The sequence below is a fragment of the Melitaea cinxia genome, chromosome 5 (assembly GCF_905220565.1).
Source record: "Melitaea cinxia chromosome 5, ilMelCinx1.1, whole genome shotgun sequence".
In the NCBI taxonomy this organism is placed as follows: Eukaryota; Metazoa; Arthropoda; class Insecta; order Lepidoptera; family Nymphalidae; genus Melitaea; species Melitaea cinxia.
The window spans coordinates 5,129,440-5,144,229 of NC_059398.1; the positions used below are offsets into that span (position 1 = coordinate 5,129,440).

The window sequence follows — 14,790 nt, forward strand, 5'->3', positions numbered from 1 at the left end:
GGTATGAAAAATTGATGTTGGTCGATTCTCAGACCTACCCGATATGCACACAAAATTTCATAAAATTGGTCCAGCCGTTTCGGAGGAGTATTGTAACTGGCATTGTGACACGAGAATTTTATATATATCATATGACGTATACAAAGATATTCCTGGCTATTTCAATTTGTTATTATTTAAAAAAAATGCTTTCTCTCTCTGTAACAAAATATCTGTAACAAAGTTTGTTATTTTTTTTAAAGGAATAACTTAAAACCTATAAGACCTATATTAAAAAAACATTACAAGTTACAAATTATATTTGTTTGTGGTAATATTATGTATTTTAAACTAGACACTTTATGTGTGTCGGTCACCAACCCGCCTGTCCAGCGTGGTGACTATGGGCAACACATAGACTGAAGTGATGTGAGTAAAATCTATATTATGTCCCTATTCTTATTTGTGGATCTATCCTTCTGCGAGTTTTGTTTCGCCCTTCTTCTTAATAGATAGACATGTTTTAAAAAACAGTGTACAGAAAAATACAGATGAGAATATTATTTATTTGTAATTCATATACTTTTTATATAGTCGATCGTAAATATGAACTTAGGTACACGAAATTTTCAACGATTATGAACTAATATTTATTACTCAACTTTTTGTAATATTCTACCGTTTTGATTAAGCCAGAATGAAAAAATCAATTCCTTATTGAAAACACTTTTTTGTTTCGAAGTTAAATTTATTTTTAAGGGGGTGTTCTAGTCTAGAAATTAAAAAAAAGTCGATTATTTTTCTTCATATTTTCAAAGTTTATACTTTCCGAAATAAGCACCTAAGAGGGCTTACGGAAATTCGAATGATTTTTGAACTTATAGTTAATTTTTAACGTTAAAACCTGTCTGTAGTTTAGTTCAAACTTTATTCCCTCAAATAAATGTGGATGGAATCGCAGGACACAGCTAGTAATAAATAATATTTAAATTTTAAATGTATTATAACAAGATTCACGTCGCAGAATATTATCCAAATTCAATACAGTTATCAAATCTTTATTTTATCAATTTTGTTACACGTTTTATTGGTAAATAGAATTAAGAGGAAAAGTATGTTCGTTAGTTAAAGGCAGAGAGTACCATGGCATATTAATACTAACATAGATAATGCTTAGAACAAGAGAGGAAAAGTTTGTTCAATTGTGTGATATATATAGTATATTATTTTCACCACATTTTTATAAGAGCAAATGGGAATATTTTGTACACGAAAAATATTATTGCCCTAACAAAATTATCACTCCGTGAAAAGAAACTTTTGAGCTGCAAATTTGTCGCCAGAAAATAAAATTCAATTTTATGTAACTCGAAATTATGGGCCAAAATATCTGTTTCGTTACGAAAGTTTAAAAGCCCTTGGGAAAAACTGGTTTTTGTAGAAAGATGTTTATGAATACTTTTTTAAAGAATAAAAAATATTTACAATAAAATGTATGCACTTTTGAAAATAGAAAAAATCAAATAATTTGATTTTGAGAAAATAATTCGCAAATTTATTACCTGCTACGTTTTTATCATTCTGTGTAGAGCGTAAATTGGAAATATATATTTACACAATAAAAGAAGACATACAAGCTGTATTCGCAACATCTTCTGCGATTTTTCCGCGCGTTTTGACTTTAACCCTTCTCCTAAGGGTATCGTAAAGAATTTGTTACCGGTAGGTAGTACAAACTCAATAAAAACAAAGTTTTTTCTCAATCTAACCCACGTCATAGATAAAAAAAGAAGAATATGCTACATATATATATATATATATATATATATTTAGTATTAATAAATTAACTATTTTCAGAAACTCCATGATGGCGCCACGTTGGTTGCTCGCTTGCTGCGTGGTGCTGCTCGCGAGGCCGGCGCACCCGCAGGGCGCTCAGCAGTGTCCACCGCAGAACACCATAACACCATGCAGCTGTACCGTTAAAAAGAACGGACTTGATATCCTATGTGAATTCACTGAACAACAGCACATACAAAAGGTGACGTAATTAACACAATACTACATAATTTAATTTTGTTAAGCCGTACTTACAAAGGCTAGTACCTAAAATTTACAAACATTTTCAGTGTATTTTTTGCAACTCAAAGCGTTTTTTCTTAATGTTTTCGACAAGATGGATGATTTTTAAGGACAAATTTAAGTACTTACATTACGCGCGTCTAGTTTAAATCTATGTATTTTGTCTCCCTGACCAACTTAAATTTTAGATTTGTTATATGAAGCTTTAATTTTGATTACAAAAACTTAACTAAACTTATTAACTATTGTAATTTCATAAGAAATATAATATATTCTTTTAAACTACAATACTTGCTGAGTTTAGATAAGTGACATATCAATAAAAACATTGTTTGTTGCAGGCAATGAACACGCTACGATCGAAGCCTATGATAATATTCTATTTAAAGTTACGTCATAACAACTTGGCTAAGTTACCTGCATACATATTCTTGAGCTTAGACATTCGCCATCTTACGGTTCACAACAGCAGTTTAGCCGTCATAGAAGATTCATCATTAAGTTCTATTGGTAAGAAAGTATATAATAAATCTACTACATAGTTTACTAATTTATTTTTATAACCCGTATTGTTTTCAGTTAAATTCAATTTATTCTCTAACCTTTTTAATTCTTGCGTTTACTGTGTGAAAAAAACAACTTAATATTTAGTATTGTAATTAATTGTATATTGTACTGCTGCTAATAAAATATTATAGAAGGTATATCTATAAAAATAATTTGACAATTTAATAAAAAAGTCGACTACTTCATTTATTTTTATATATGGTAAGAATATTTAATGTTTGTTATTTTTTTTTAAATTAAATTCAGAATTTTGTCTTTTAATTCTGTAACTAATATTAAACGAGTAACGTTGAATTGATGAACAGTAATTTTACAGATAATATTATGTATATTATTTTTTTATAAAGTCGTGGTTAAAAGTTATAAGAAAGCATATTTTTTATTTATTAAAATTGTAGTAAGTTTAGAAAGTTTTAAAAACATTAACTTTATCTTTTATGTACATTCTTTCAAAACTTTCAGGAAATAAACTGACTCAACTCGACGTTTCGCAAAACAATTTAGCGACAATACCGACATCATCTTTCACGCATCTTAATCATTTGCTTATACTCAACATGAATCACAATAAGGTAATTTTATACATGCTTAATAATAAATTTGTAATGGCTCTAGTTATAAGTGTTCAAAATCTGTGTTTAAGTCCGTGACAGCATATGCTAATTAAGGAATCCTAAATCATTTTTGAGTCAGTCCTTGTGGGTCTCCCCACCGTGCCTCGGAGAGTACGTTAAGCCGTCAGTCCCGGTTGTTATCATGTACACCTGATAGCGATCGTTACTCATAGTAGGGAATATGTCCGCCAACCCGCATTGGAGCAGCGTGGTGGATTAAGCTCTGATCCTTCTCCTACATGGGGAAAGAGGCCTATGCCCAGTAGTGGGATATTACAGGCTGAAGCAAAAATCATTTTTGAAGTTTACTACTTTAGCTCCTTGTTAAAGCCTGTGGAATGAAAAAAATGGGGAGTGAAACAATCTAAAGAAAGAACGTTCAAAACCTGCCCTGAGAATGAAGCTTTACCGCGTAATGTCTCTTTTGCGAGAAAGAGATAACTATACAAATATCACGGTAACCATTTTTAAGGAGTTAACTCTAGTCGATGTTAATGAACTGCTAATAGTTGTCTGGATATACAAGTGCGGAAATATACTTGAATAGGTCGTTTTCGAAAACATAGTTAACAATAAACTTAAAAAAAACCAGCAAGTATTTCTAATCCATTAAAAAAAATAGTTTTTCATACCTTTGAAACATTTTTCGCAGTTTCGACTCGATGTGGATGGAATACAAAATACAATTTCATACTTTATTTTCTAACTACACGTTTTGTAAGCTTGCGGCATCGATCACCGGATTGAGTTTTTAAGCTTGCGTGATTGGTTACTAGATTGGTTGCTAGATTGGTTGATTTCTTTATTTGCAGCTCGATTTCGAAAAAAAATTTGTGTGATGTTTTCTCACCTGTAACGTCTCTTTACGAGAAAGTTCTTTGAAACCTTACCAAATAAGTTCTTTTAAAAAAATAGAATTTTTTATATGGTGACAAACATGTTGATGGTCAGTCTTAAATTTATTACATGTATTCTGATATTAAATAATATATCTTGATAATATTCCCAAAAAATGTTATTATATGATAAAATTTCTATAAAATATAGTAATATAAAAGTTGACGAGTATTCTGTCAGACCAAATAAGAAAAAAACACAACTCACCGGAATTGCACGCATAGACATAGCCACTTTCCACGAATGCTGCCGGTTGACATCCCGAGGGGCAGAGAGAAGTGTGATATGTCTTCGCTAATATATGTAACTAGTTTGACCGAACTCTCAAAGTGTATGTTAGACCACACGTCGGTATTTTAGGGTTATAGCAGTAAAATAAGTTAGGAGTTCATAAGTTTTCTGTTTATTACTTATTTCTGTTTATTAATTATCATCAAACATAATTATGAGATATCCACGTTTTTCTGAGACGATTTGGCACATGTGCGTATTATTAAAACTTTATGTAATCTTTTTTTATTAAATTTAACGATTGATAATAATACTCTTCCTTATCCTAATGTTTTAACACGAGCACGTGTATACAGGGCGTGCTCTTTTAAAAGATTTACGCAACTTCTTCCCGGTACTGGCTTATTCTAAGCCTTACAAGATAAATGTCTTAAAGGTTCACGTGTCAGGGAAATGCTAGAGCAATTTTTCTTACCTTAGAAAAATACATGAAAGCTCCAAGAAATTTGTTTTGTTAAATTTGATTTTATTACTTTATATTATTCCAATACTTCATGCTAGAACAGTAGTATAAAATACAAAAAAACTAATGTGATGCTTTGTTTAAAAAAAAATACGCTACGATTAATATGAGAAGAGCAATAACAATAAAGTTTGTATTTCTATTTTAATTTGTTTTTTTTTTTGGTGTAAATTATTATTTACATGTGGCAATTTCATTCGCTTTCTATACACAACATACATATGTTGGTCTGAAAAGAATATTTAAGTAAGTTTTTTACAGGTTTTTTTTTGTCTTCTCTATCCGATGACAGATTATTTATTAAGAAAGAAGTATATATATTTAGGCGTATGTTTTCCTTAAAAATAGTATGGAGGGGATAGATAGGGATTTGTGATGTTTGATTTGTAATATTATCGCGTAAAATTACAAATCAAACATTACATATCAAGATTGGACTATTTTATTTATTTATTTTATTTTTAATCTATATCTAACCGGATATAAAAATAAAGGTTAAATAACATTTATGGTTTGAAAATTAGTCAAGAAATATAGGTTTACACAAAAAATGAGACGCATATTGGTAAAAAGGACTGTGATTTTTATGTGACTTTCCCTCCATTTCAAAATTTCTGAAATACGTATTAATGTATTTGTGGTCAAAAGATGATGAACTTCCGAACAAATTTTATCCTCTATTTCACCCATTTATGTAAGAATTTCTACAAAATCTGATACACATGTTTACTCTTTTGTAACTTGTAGCTCAAAATTGAGATTGATGTTGCTGGCTTCAGAAGTGACGAACTTCCCATTTAAATATTCAATCCCTTATTTCACGCCTTTTAATGCAACCCTAGCTGGGAAATCTGTTCTTAGAGGACGTCTACTAACCGTTAACTATCTTTTTGTCAAATTTTAAGTTTATAACAAAAAAAAGTGAAGGACCTTTCGGCTTCATCGGAAAAATTTTTCTTAGCGGACGTCTATTAATTAACTATCTAACTCTCAAATTTCAAGCTTGTAACACAAAAAATTAAGGACTTGGATACAAACTTGCTCAAACCTTGAGACAACCTTAATCCGATCCTGTCACGAAATTCGTTCGTAGCGAGCTTTTACTAACTATAAAGTACCTCTGAGTCAACTTTCAAGTTAGTTCCAAAAAAATCAAGGATTTTTATAAAATCTTTCGAAAGCCCTCAGACGAGAGCACTTTAATGCGGCCCTATCGAAAATTCCGTTCTCAGAGGACGTCATCTAACTATAAACTACCTTTTGGCGGTAATTTAATCTTTATGTGCCCAGCGCTTTTTGAGATTTCGTGATGAGTCATTGACTCTACGATGTATATAAAAGATATTATCTACATACAGATTCTCTGGATATATATTGATGTTGATTTTTATTTATTATGTTATCAATATAAAGATAGTTAGTTATATGATATATTCATACGATGAGTGAAAATGACCGAAACATTTGTGCATGTATCTTAGCGTAAACAAAAAACCACGTAAATATAAAAAACAAAAACAAAAGAAACTCTACAGGAATATACAGACGTTTCAGTAAATAACTTTTTTCAAGGTGACTGCAATTCACAACAGAGCGTTCTTGGGTCTCGACACTTTAGAAATCCTGACATTGTACGAAAATAGAATATCGGTTGTCGACGGCGAGGCTTTTAAGGGGTTGGAAAAGTAAGTCGAATACATTTTTAATTGATTTTCCACTTTACGGACCGCACCTTCCCGCCCCTTCTCTTTTAGATTGTACTTAAAAGTGTCTCAAAATTAAATATAGTATTATTAAAATTGGATTGTATTTGTTGGGTATTATTTGTTGGGTTTCTTTTTTTATAAAACCAATATCAAAGTATTTTTACAATGTAAAGTAGACATTCTTTTTATTTTACCGAAAACCAAAATGTTATTTCCTTCCAATCGAATTCGTTACATAATTTTAGGAAGCTAAAGCGCTTAAATCTCGGTGGAAACGAACTGACAGCCGTACCTCAGAAAGCACTCGCGTTACTTGAGAATTTAAAGAAGCTCGAAATGCAGGAAAACCGAATAGCTTCAATATCTGAAGGAGACTTTGCAGGTAAAATGACCCAGTAGTTCATAGTGGCATTAATAACTAATTTTAAAATATATATTTACTTTTATACTAAAAACATTTTCATTTCAAGGTTTGAGAAATTTGGATTCGTTGGGATTGGCGCATAACCAATTGCGTGAGGTACCTGCTAATGTATTTTCTCATTTAACGTTCCTCAATTCATTGGAGCTCGAAGGAAATCAAATACAGCGGATTGATGAGAAAGCATTTGCCGGACTTGAAGGTTGTATGAAAATATGAATTATCAATCTACATGTTTTAACATATTATAATGATGCTAATATATATAATAAAAGTTAAGAAAAAGACAAAAACATAGCCATAATATCTTATATAATTAGTTTATCGAAAGATAATATGAAAAATAATTATACCGTATATCAAAAACAAATATCGAAAGCGAAAAAAATTATAAGTCTCCATTGAGATATCAACTCATGTCTGTTTTAATAGATATCATGTTGTATTTACTAAATTCACTATGCTTTTACAATTACTAAACTTTTTTTTCAAAATTTCATAGAAAATCTACAATATCTGCGACTCGGTGACAACCGTCTGCACGAAATACCCTCCGAGGCACTCCGACCTCTTCATCGCCTTCGTCACCTGGATTTACGCTCGAACAATATCACTTACATAAGTGAAGATGCGTTTACCGGCTATGGAGATTCTATTACGTTCCTGAATTTACAAAAGAATATGTAAGTATTAGTCAAAGGATACCAACTTTATTAATAGGAGTAGACAGCAAACGAGCTGGTAGAATCATCGCTAAGTGATTACTGTATAGCAATAAAGATACAATGGGCAGATGGGGGTAAAAGGGAGTCGAGTTTAAAAAAGACCAGCTAGCTAGCAGTTATTATATGATTATTACAATTCTACAGATATAGATAGCCCTGTGACGTGCGGACAAACGCGTGCTGAAATCAGAGATTAATAACTTTTCATACAGAACCATCTATACATATAATAAAATGGTAGGAAAGTCAAAACTGTACATTGAATATTTTTTTAAAGAATACTTGGGGTGTGATCTACAATCGATACCAAAGCCAAAATATAGTTTTTAGAATTTTTATCTGTTTGTCTGTTTGTCTGTATGTATGTCCGGGATAAACTCAAAAAGTACTGCATGGATTTACTTCAAATTTGCCACGAATATTATTAAGGAGTCGGGTCAACATATAGGCTACATATAATCACACTATCACCTACGGGGAACGAGCAGTGAACCTTTATTTCTTCAATGCACTCTGTAACAACGTGTAATCTAACGACGCATATTTGAATGTTGTTTTTATTATGTTAATAACCATGTCATAAGCTAGCTTCACACTATAAATAAAGACATTCTGTAGTATATTTAGTAAAAGCTTGCACCGGTGCGAAGCCGGGGCGGGCGGCCAGTAATTAATAATTTCATAAATAGTTTTATTAATCTCATTAAGCACGTACATTCTATAAATATTTTCGAACATTATTCATTGGTAAACGAAGTTTTGTTTTACTAAGAACTCTTATTAATAGCATGGCAAGTTTAAAGGAGGGTCATTAATACTGAGAAATATTTTGTCTTATTCTCAAGTTGGACAATAATAAATAACTTACCAGAAGCAGTTTAGAATAATGGGCCAGAACTTTAATAATTTGTTATAAAAGAAGCATTATACGACGTGATAACTTCCCTACTTAGTTATTTGCTATATAAGTGGAATCAGTTATATCTATATATTTTTGTAATTACGCGTTGATTATTTGTTTATGGATAATCTGTTTCATGAAACCAGACATAATATAATTTTTCGATAAAATATCAGCTAACTACCATTAAATGATCAATGCTTGATTTATTCTTGTGAAAATATTTGTACAAGTTATAAATAATATCGATGTTTACAGCAAAACCATATTTGAACATATACCCGACTTCAATTATATCGACTGCGTAGGTAGACGAAAACATCGTCAACTAATAACCATTATTAGAGTTAACTATATATTACCTTATCTATTTTAACTGAGGTATATCTTGGTCAAAATCTGGAGCAGCCCGACTGGGGAAGTACCTGAACCTTAAGGAAGATCAAAAGCTAACTAATACTATTTTAAAAGTGTTATTCCTGTAGTGAGTAAGATGATAAGAGCTTTTGAAGGATTAAGATGTAGGGTCGGCAACACGCTTGCAGTGTTTTAGTATTGCAGGCGTTTATGGGCTACGGTAATCGCTTACCATCATTCCTCTATAAATAGGATATGTAACGCAAAAATATTTTTTTATTCCTAGTTTATCGATTAAAAACGAAAATTCCACTTCTTTGTCAAAATACTACATAAAAATAAAAATAAATAAACACGCCAAGAAAAAAATAATAATTTTTAGGCAACCCAATAAAAGCTATATATTTTCCCTATCTAAATATTTTGTACAACTCAATATCTCAGATTGATGAAAATGTCTGAACAAGAAAATAACGTTATACAGTACAATTTTCTGAATTTATAGCTGTTATCTTGGGTTTATTGTTAATTTAGTTGCGAAGCACAGCACTTTATTAATTTAGATTAATTTTCGGAGTTACTTCGGCTTCTCTTCAATTGTATTGCCCTTTTGAACGCGAAACTTGATTAATCGACAGAAACGATTTGCGAAATTTCTCAATATTTTTAGGACGAACATCGTGATTGCTGTTGTTAACAATATATAAATTAACTAGTTTGCCGCTCACAGCTTCACCCATATAAATTACAAAAGGGGACTGTCCATTTTCGGCCCAGCGTGAACAGAATTCATACAAAAAAACAAATATACCAAAAATTTTCATATATTAAATCATGATTATTCGTGATTTTCAGTTGTATCAATATAAACTGATAAAAAGTTTATTTAATAAGTATTTTAATTCATTAATTATATGCTTTTAGTTTATTTTCGGTTGGTGATTTGATTACACGACGTTGCCAGTCTTAAACAAACAATTATTATTAACGAATAATCGATTTTAAAATATTTTTAAATCAATTATTTGTTAAAATCGATTAAAAGTATTGTTAAATCGAATTAATAAGAAAAAAAGTCTAAAAAAGGCTATAAAATTGTATTTAGTAAAAAAAGATTTAACTTTGGAAAAAATAAACTATTTTAGAAACATTTTTATAAAACTAAATACTAGACTAAATAAAAAGCAAGCAATTATATTAAATTCGACTATCGATTTAATCGATTTATTTATTTATTGAAAATATTATTTATTATGGCAACCCTAAACTACAGACTTTTGCGTCATACATTCATTTGACTTCCATATTGCTTTCATAGTGATATAGCAACCTACTGAAAGGTTTTCCGTCAACCGAGAATTCATCACTACTGCGACGTAAAATACACAGTAGGCATATTCATAAGTAGGAAAATATATTTTGTATTTATTTTATATGTTTTTGTTATAATAAAGGTCAGGCAGAGAAGCCATAAAAAAATATTATTGCAACTGCATGGTTGGTCGACGGACAGTAGGTTGTTGTGCCCTTGTCATGACAATTATTTTTTTGGGCTGGAAAAGGTTTCAAGATTTTATAAATCTACCTGCCTAGTTTTTAGATAACATTCTGTTAACGTACGAATCCGATTAGTAAAACAAATAACAATGATTTTTATTTCAGAAACCTTCTTGTAATTATTCACAAAAAAACAAAAAATGAAACACCTGGACACAAAACTATATCATTTTTCTAATTCCTACTTGTTAGTACTACTAACTTAATATATAATTATTATTCTCAGTGACTGTCCATTCGGGGCCGAAACCCCCATACAAAGTTGATAGTCCCCTTTTGAATTTTCGTTTTCTACCGTTAAATATTGCCTATGTTATATACGTGACAACTTAATATTGTCCTATTGAACGAATTTATCAAATGGACTCAGTTGGTTTTGCTTTTATCTATTACAAACAATATTCTCTCTCTTGACAAAAATTAATGTTTTGTAAGTTGTATGTTAATACTGTATAAATGGTCTGCTTATTGCTTATTAGCAAAATTCTTCTTATTTTATATACCTAGTGATATAAGGTTAATACCTGCCTGTTACGTGTTATTTTCAGTGCAATAGACATCTTTATGCCTCGGAGAGCACGTTAAGCCGTCGGTCCCGGTTGTTATCATGTACACCTGATAGTAATCGTTACTCATAGTAAGGAATATATCCGCCAACCCGCATTGGAGCAGCGTGGTGGATTAAGCTCTGATTCTCTTCCTACATGGGGAAAGAGGCCTATGCCCAGTAGTGGGATATTACAGACTGAAGCGAGACATGTTTATGATAGCCCTTGCCCAGTTGCCCTTTGATTTACCTTTTTTTACCTTTATTTTATTTTTAACTTTTTTTTTCAATATTTTTTAAAATATAAATATATTTTAAATTTAATCTCAAATAAATTCATCAAAAAGTACAATGCGATTATGAAGTGTTTGAATCAAATTTTTTTCTCTTTATTTAGAGGTTTTATTGTCGGTGAAGTCTTAAAAATATAAGAAATTCTGCCGAAAATTGAAACGCTTGAACCTTAAAACTTTATACTTCAGTAATTTTTCGAAGTTCTGCTTTATTTCGTATTCGACGACGCTTTGGCTATCAGTACAATACATACAAGGTGGAAATTTTTGTCACAAAATGACAACTTATTTGAGTTCAATTTTCAAAATTTCAGTGCAAAGTTTTTTCAGATATTTAAATTATATTTGAAATAAGTTTTCAATTTTTTAGTGCTGTCTGAAAAAAAAATTATTGATACGATTCAGCCTGTAACATCACACTGCTGTGCATAGGCTATTTCTCTATGTAGGACAAGGGTTGGAGCTTAATCCACTACGCGACTCGAATGCGGGTTGGCGGATATATTCTCTTCTATGATTAACAATCGCAATCAGATGTATATGATAACAACATGGACCGAAAGCTTATCGTGCTCTCCGAGGCACGGTGGGGAGACCCACAAGGACCACTCCAACCGGAAAGAAATATTTGTACAAATACAAATATCCGTCCCGAGCGGGAATCGTACTCGCAAACCGTCGATGTTTAGGATGGAACATGGCGCAAGCACCCCTATACCAGAGCGGTTGTTGAAGTATTCTGAATCAATAATAATTAAATAAATAAGTAAATGTATTAACGAGCTGAATTCATGCTAGTAAAGAAGAAAATTAAATTATATAATAATAATATAATAATAATATAGAATATTATAAAAAAAAAGAATGTGTTAAAAAAAATTACGACTACATAAATAAAAGGCATCTGAAACAAAATATATCAGCGCATTGTCAATATTTAAATTTATTCGATATATTTCATAAACTGTTAAAAATATTTGCGGTTTGATATTTATTTTCGGTTATTAAAAATATAAAAATAATATTTTGCATTTTAATTTGAAATGAATATATCTTTCCTTCTATTGTGTGTATATAACTACTAAGAAAAAAATAATTTTAGCTACTAAGGTTATACAAATTGAAAATACTTCATTTAAAATTACCTGAGCAGGCGAATTGATTACGCTACCAAGCATTGTTGATTTAGATTGCTAGATCTAATAGGATTGTTAGTCAGCCGACATTCACGCAATGCTTGTCCTGGAGAGCACGTTAAACCAATAATCAGTTTTGTACAGTACATTTGAACGACATTATTGATTAGAAGCGTTTGTTTTGTGCAAAATATGTTAAATACATGATCATTGAACCCATAAAATAACAAATCAGAAATTTTGTTTAAGCTTAACTTAGCTCGTAAGTCCCAAAGACAAAATGTTAAATACATTCTTAATTTAACAGGGTTCATCAGTTACCTACAATGGGTTTCGACAATTTGAATTCGTTGGAGACGCTCAATTTGCAGAACAATAAGCTGCAACATATTCCTGAAGAGATCATGGAACCTATACTAGACACTCTACGAGTTGTTGATATTATGGGTATAAAACATTTTCTTCCTTCTCTTAAAATGTCTTCAATGATGCTTTATTAAACTAAAATACAAAAAATACTTAAATGTTATCAAAATTTAAATTACCGACAATTTCATGATAAACGACTTCCAGTTTTGTATTAGCATTGTCATATTGTTTTACGGATTTTTGGTAACTAACGCATTTGTTTTATTTAGATAATCCACTGATCTGCGACTGTGATCTTGCGTGGTATGAATCCTGGCTTTCCGGGCTCCGAGACCGCGATGACGAAATGATGCAGAAGAAACGTACGATTTGTACTATGGTCAGCGAGCATCGGGAGTACAGCGTCGCTAAAATGCCTCTGGAGAAAATGAGCTGCAAGAGAAAGCCTGGCTACGGAAGACCATCGAGTGCTGTTAACATTGGCCCAACATCGCTAGTGAACATGTTATTCCTTGCAATTGCAAGATTGTTCTAGATTAATTGGCTTAACAACACTGATAGAAAACTGGTACCCATTTTTTTAACAATTGTTACCAGATGCTTCATTGTCTATTACCCAATAAGTTACCCTATTTAGTTAAACGAAGGCTCGGTCGAGTTAACTGTGGCCGGATGCCTCGTAGCGACCCTTCGTTCTCTTCATTTGTAACGTGATGAATTTTTGGAAACTAAACATATCAATTTGGGCTGAACAAAAATTTATAGAATTTTGGAATGAGCTTGTGATAAGGATGATTTCAGGTGCGGTACGCTAGGTATCAGAATACCTTCGAGGTAGGTATGCCTTACTTTAGAGTTTTACCAACGACGAATATGTGAGCGGAATAGTAATTAATTCGCAATATCTGAAACTATCGTCTTTAAAACTTTGCCACTATCGAGCTAATCTATAATATCTGTAAAGTCAAAAGAAAAAGAAAAATATCTGAAAATGAAAATCTGAAATCAGAATGTTAAAATGAATTTATAATATTTTTTATAATTTACTCCTTGCCTATACTATGTAACTCTACTCGTATTATAATATTCTAGTAAGCTTTTGCGCATTTACCATGTTGACTATTCAATACTTATCTCTATATTCGCAAGAATGTGGGGCTCTTATTTATCTCATGGTTATAAATAATTACAGTAACATTTTCAATGTTTCTCTACATATTTCCTTGAAATAATTCTACCTCTTGTTTATTAATTACGTTAGTTTAATTCCAAATGGTATTACAAATATACGCATTAGATGGAGCCCCTGGATGTATGTTGTAGGCTAGTGATAGATAGTTTAAGTGTTAGATATAAGCTTAAAATAATTCAGTTGACAACTTTTTCTTATCTTTTCGTTTGTAATTTTATGTTATTTATAAATTTTAGTACGGATTCTGTTAGATTAAAACTAATTATAGTCTAATAATTTGTTAAGTATAAAGTTTTTATTAATTAAAATTGTAATGCGCAGGCATTTTTTTGTTATATTTGTTTTATTTTTAGTATTATGATAATTATGCTTTATAGGGAAGGCCTGGTGTGAATCTTATTTAATTTATTTATAGTTGAATATAACTCATTTAATATTTTGTTATACTTTGTCTAGATTTTATTAAAATTTATTAATAGAGTAATAAATGTGACTTTAAACTGCTATAGATCGTAGGTGCTTTTTATATTTTGTTGCTGTTACTTTATTCGTTCACTTAGAAGCGAATGCTCAATTTTTTATTTAGAAATCGCACACAATTGTCGTAGCTTGCATACATTCGTAGTATTCAAATTATATTATTTTGTGACCTATTTATTACAACTAATACCTTTTATCATAATGAATGTGTGA

General features: G+C 30.9%; 1 protein-coding gene across 1 annotated transcript; it reads left to right on the top strand.

Annotated features, from left to right (window-relative positions):
- Positions 1-1,834: 1,834 nt before the first annotated feature.
- LOC123653446 (slit homolog 1 protein) lies at positions 1,835-14,382 on the top strand. The gene is made up of 9 exons (XM_045589444.1): positions 1,835-2,020; positions 2,403-2,571; positions 3,091-3,200; positions 6,466-6,578; positions 6,845-6,981; positions 7,070-7,222; positions 7,523-7,703; positions 12,844-12,983; positions 13,175-14,382. The coding sequence occupies exons 1-9, from the start codon at positions 1,844-1,846 to the stop codon at positions 13,438-13,440; spliced, it is 1,446 nt and encodes a 481-aa protein (XP_045445400.1). The 5' UTR covers positions 1,835-1,843; the 3' UTR covers positions 13,441-14,382.
- The last annotated feature ends 408 nt before the right edge of the window (positions 14,383-14,790 follow it).